The sequence below is a fragment of the Apium graveolens genome, chromosome 3 (genome assembly GCF_009905375.1).
Source record: "Apium graveolens cultivar Ventura chromosome 3, ASM990537v1, whole genome shotgun sequence".
NCBI classification, from domain to species: domain Eukaryota; kingdom Viridiplantae; phylum Streptophyta; class Magnoliopsida; order Apiales; family Apiaceae; genus Apium; species Apium graveolens.
Window position 1 is genome coordinate 45,823,840 of NC_133649.1, and position 5,780 is coordinate 45,829,619.

Below are 5,780 nucleotides of genomic sequence, written 5' to 3' on the forward strand. Positions count from 1 at the left end.
ATTGCCCTTCTTCTCCTTAAAAACCCTTTCTCATTCTCATGTCGGAGGTGCCGCGGGGACGCCACCCCCTCCGGTTCTGTTTTGTAGGTTCCCATCCTACAGCTACACCGCACGCCGCTGTCCAAAAGGAGTTTGAGTCCGGGCCCGGCCAGGAGAAGGCCCCGGAGTGATCTGGGATTATCAGGAAACAAGTTCAAATGTGGGATAGAAAGTGGATTTCACAGAATAGTAAAGAAATTCTAGTTAAAGTAGTGGCACAAATACTTCCTACGTATATAATGAGTGTTTTCTTGTTACCCTTAATAATTACTACAGATTGAATCAATCAAGGTGAATGTTGATGTAGCTACGTTTGAAAAGTATGAGGCTTTTGGTAGAGACCATAACGATGTTTTGATCTGAGCAAGAATGAAGTATGTATAAGGGTGCACTACAGTTAAGGGGTATGTGGCCTTGGCGATCGAAGAGGCTTTGAGTTAGATGAAGAATCAAGGATTAAAGAAAACTAAAAGCCATTGATGAATATAGATTCAAGCAGAAATTCAGTTACAAGACCACAAGTTGTACCACCATTCTATTTCTAATCTCTCTCTCAATTATGCTATATATCAGTTTTATCACCTGTACCTGTAACTAACTATCTAAAAGAATGATCAACTGAATTTACATTATTGCCCTTAGTAAACAGTCATGTTACTCATTTGCCCTTGCACCTGTCATACTCTCAATACTCCCCTAGCAAGTTGATAACACTAAACATCAAGCTTGGAGACCTGCATTCCCAACTTAGACAACAAGTAAGCATGCTGATTAGCAGTAAGTTGTTTAGTAAACACATCAGCCACCTGTGCATAATATGTAACATATCTGGGCACAATGTCACCAGTCTTGACCTTATCTCGAATGTAATGACAATCGATCTCCACATGCTTGGTACGTTCATGAAGAACTGGGTTGGCTGTAATTGCCAATGCTGCCTGATTATCACAATTCATAACTATAGCAGGCAAGTCGTTCCATCCCATGTCTTTAAGTAATGCAGTGAGCCATGTAACTTCACAAGTAGCCAAGGCCATAGCCCTGTACTCAGCTTCTGCACTCGAACGAGCAATCACAGACTGTTTCTTGGTCTTCCAGGACAAAGGTGAAGCTCCCAGCATAATACAATATCCAGAAGTGGAGCGTCTAGAAAATGAACAACTGGCCCAATCTGAATCACAATATGCTGTGAGTTGAGCTGCAGACTGACTAGCCAACAAAATGCCCTGACCTGTATTACCAGCCAAATACCTCAATAACTTTTTTGCTGCATCCATATGTTCAGTGGTAGGTTGCTGCATATATTGAGCAAGTATATGTACAACATACACTATATCGGGTCTTGTCACAGTCAGATATATCAATTTTCCCATGATTTTCTGATACACTTGCACATCTTGCAAAGGCTCACCCTTGTCAGGTGCTAACTTCAGTTGTGTATCCATTGGCAACTTACTAGGTTTAGCATCAGATAGATGATATTCCTTGAGTAGATCCAGTAAATACTTTTTCTGAGACACAAAAAAACCATCTGATGATCTAGTAATTTCTAGTCCCAAGAAGTATCTGACTTCCCCCAAATCTTTCATGTGAAAGTTAGCTGATAGCATGTTTTTAAGCCAAGTGATAGCATCAGTGGAATTACCTGCTATAAGCAAATCATCCACATAAACCAAAGTACCACAATTGTTGTTTGAGTGACCTTAGTAAACAAACTGTAGTCAGCTTTGGATTGTAGAAAGCCATTTTCCAAAAAAGTATTAGATAGCTTGCTAAACCAACATCGTGGAGCCTGTTTTAAACCATATAAACTTTTGACGAGTTTACATACCAATCGATGACCAGATGCATCTGTGAAAACTGAATTGACAGCTCCAAAAACTGAAATTCTACTACCCCAACCCGTGTAACCCCGAGGAAAGCTCATGTACACTTCTTCTGTCAAATCTCCATGTAGAAAAGCGTTTGTTACATCCATTTGTAATGTTTCCCAGTTTTGAATAGCAGCAACAGCTAATAATGTTCTCACTGTTGCCATTTTGGCAACATGAGAAAAAGTTTCTCCATAATCAACACCTTGTTGCTGTTTGTATCCTAATATAACCAGCCTGCTCTTGAACCTATCAATAGCTCCACAAGGCTTGAATTTAGTTTTATATAGCCACTTACAACCTATGGCCACCTTGCCTAGAGGAAGAGACGTAATCTCCCAAGTTCCATTTCTTTTCAAAGCTTCAAGTTCCAAATTCATTGCTTCCACCCAATGTGAGCATTTCACAGCCTGCTTATAAGATGTAGGGTCTGTTGTAGTAGTAACAGATGTCAAGAAACAACAAAAATTAGGCTGGACCTCTTGGTTGATGACAGCAGAAATATTGGACATATCTGATTGTGCCAGTTGAGAAGAGTATGATTGAAGCCACACTGATGGTCTCCTAGATCTGGTAGACCTCCTGACTTGAGGTTCAGGTACTGTATTAGTGGAAGTATCATCATCAGATCCTGTAGCTAAAACTAAACTGTCAGTACCAGCATGACCATCAGAAGAATTTGTAGAAGCATGCTGTGAAGGACCAGAAGAGACAGGCGCAGAAATAAAATCAAAATCATCAAAGCTGAAAGTAGATGACACTGAGGATGATGGCATATAAACAGGTAATGGAGTGAGATATTCTGAAAAATCTGAGTTCTTATTAAATGGAAAAACATCCTCCTTGAAGATAACATCTCACGATACAAACACGGTTTTGGTGATTAGATTCAACAATCTAACACCCTTCTGAAGAGGTGGATAACCTTAAAACACACAAGGAATGCCCCTCGGTTCAAGTTTATCAGAAGTATGTGATGGATTAGCAGAAAAAAAATAGGCATCCAAAAGCTTTCAATTTACTATAATCAGGTGGTTTTTTATACAAAACCTCATAAGGAGACCTGTTACCGAGAACTGATGATGGCAATCTGTTCATAATATGAACTGAGGTCAAGACACACTCACCCCAAAATTCATTGCTCAATCCTGATTAAAACTTCAAGGCTCTAGCCATTTATAAAATGTATTTGTGCCTCCGTTCAACCCTGCCATTTTGCTGTGGCTTATAAGGAACCGAGGTTTGATGTAAAATACCTTTTTCTGCATAGAATATCTTACAAGCCTGATCTTGAAATTTCAGTACATTATCAGTTCTCAGAACTTTGATAGAGCTATTAAAATGTATAACATCATAAACATAGAAAGCTTTTAAATTCTGCAAGAATTCAGATTTAAATTGTAACAAGTAAACCCCCACCATCCTAGAGTGATCATCTACCAGAGTCAAAAAATATCTATATTTCCCTCTGGTATTTACTCTATATGGCCCCCAGATATCAGCATGTACCAACTCAAAACCAGACTCAGCATGTGATGAACTTAATTCAAAAGGCAATTTGACAAACCTAGCCATTGGGCAAGTCACACACACATGTGTAGGAACAATCTGCACTTGCTGTTTGATCTCTGGAATGGACAATATTATCAACATTGGAGCGTGTCCCAATCTATTGTGCGAAACTTCATAATCAGATTTCCTTGTTGTAATATTGTTGCACTCCTTATGATTTTGACTAGATAAATAATACAGACCATTCTTCAAGATACCAGTTCCTCTCACTTCATTGGTTGCAGACCTTAAAATCAAGCATTTATCTGGATAGAACATTACTTGATATTCATTATCCTGAGCTAATTTATGAATGGACATTAAATTGTGGTTAACTGTGGAACATACAACACTCCATAGAATGTCAAACCATTACTCAAATATACATCACCGATATGCGATGTAGCAGTTGTTGCCCCTGTAGGTAGTTTGATTGTAGGACGAGTTGTCACTTTCTTGACATTAGTGAGCAGACTCAAGGTTGCAGTCATATGATCTGTGGCTCCTGAGTCTATTATCCACGCTTCTTAAGTTTCAGAAACACCATTTACAGTCTCCACAGAATTACAAATCACCAGACCAGTGTTACAAACAACCATTCCTGAAAAAAGACTATCATGTTCTACCTCATCTTCCTTTTGTACTGGCAACAACCTAAGCAACTGTTCAAATTGTTTGGCTGACAACATCACATTGTTATCTTCATTTAAGCTCTCTTGAGTAACCACATTATTCACCAACCTTGCATTTCCTAAATTTCTACTAGAACTTCTACTTACTGAATTTCCATTTTCTTGCCATTTACCAGTGCTCATAGTTTTATTTGACACAAACTTCTTGTGCTTAGTATGCCACTTTGGATATCCAATTATCCTCCAACAGTTGGACTTAGTGTGACCTTTCCCTCCACATTCAAAACATCTCTCAGGAAAAGTTCCAGAATTATTTCATTTACTATACATTGCTGCTATCTCATAGCCAGTATTATCTTGCAATTTTAAAGTATTACGCTGAGATTCTTCTTGCTGAATCAAAGAACATGCCATCTCTACATTAGGTAAAACTTGCATCAGCAAGATTTGACTTCTCTGATTAGCATACACATCATCTAGTCCATTCAAGAATTGAAACAATCTAGCTTCTTGCTTATGCACATCTAACGCCTTAAGAAACTCCCTGATTTCAACATTTAGAGCAGTGAACGTAGGCAAAACATTCATATTATCCAACTCTTCCCAAACTGTGCTGAGCGAAGTATAGTACTCAACTAGAGATGATCCATTTTGTTTCAAATTAAACAGATCTTTATTGAGTTTGTACTTTCGAGATCCATTAACAACTTGAAATCTAGTTTCTAATGATTTCCATACTTCACACGTAGAGTTAACAAACAATATCGATTTCTTAATTAAATCAGAAATGTTATTATGCAGCCAAGATATTACCATATTGTTACAAGTATCCCATTGCACAGCATCTGTCGCATCTGTTAGACTCCGTTGTTCTGCTCCAGTAACAAACCCTAACTTTCTCTTTGAAGCGAGTTGTATCTCCATCGACCTTTTCCATATGCGATAGTCATCTGCTCCTTGCAACTTTGTCACATTGATCGATGTAGGTCCATCACTTGGATGCAAGAACAACGGATTTTGAAGATCAGTAAACGTAAATCTGCTACTCGACGCCATTGTTGAATCTTTCAATCAAGCTTCGATTTGCAGCAAAGTAACTATACGACCTCTAATCGAAGGTGCTTGACACGAGGAAATGAACTTCTCTCACTCGATCTATTCTATTCAATCAATTGCAGCTCTGATACCATAAAGAAAACTAAAAGCCATTGATGAATATAGATTCAAGCAGAAATTCAGTTACAAGACCACAAGTTGTATCACCATTCTATTTCTAATCTCTCTCTCAATTATGCTATATATCAGTTTTATCACCTCTACCTGTAACTAACTATCTAAAAGAATGATCAACTGAATTTATATTATTACCCTTAGTAAACAATCATATTACTCATTTGCCCTTGCACCTGTCACACTCTCAATAAGGATGGCAGAGAATGGTTCTGGAATCAGATTCATTAGTTGCTATTCAAGCCGTGCTGAGTAATATTCTAATGGTTTCTCCGTTTGGGAGAGTGATAGAATAATGATTAGTAGTGTCAACAATATTGCATTGTTTTTTTATCAAGCGATCTTTCTAACAGGGCTACTTATCAATTAACTAGAGAATTTAAGTTCATTTTCAATTCGAGACTATTTTTTAATAGGCGTGATGTTCCTATCAATATCCAAAATGGCTTAATACGTG

At 38.0% G+C, this 5,780-nt stretch overlaps 1 protein-coding gene across 1 annotated transcript; it reads right to left on the bottom strand.

Annotated features, from left to right (window-relative positions):
* Positions 1–4,408: 4,408 nt before the first annotated feature.
* Positions 4,409–5,149, bottom strand: LOC141714179 (uncharacterized). The gene has a single exon (XM_074517711.1). The coding sequence runs from the start codon at positions 5,147–5,149 to the stop codon at positions 4,409–4,411; it is 741 nt and encodes a 246-aa protein (XP_074373812.1).
* Positions 5,150–5,780: the final 631 nt, after the last annotated feature.

Bases quoted from the DNA above. Each gene is read 5' to 3' on its own strand.
- LOC141714179 (XM_074517711.1), bottom strand. From the start codon at position 5,149: ATGGCGTCGAGTAGCAGATTTACGTTTACTGATCTTCAAAATCCGTTG.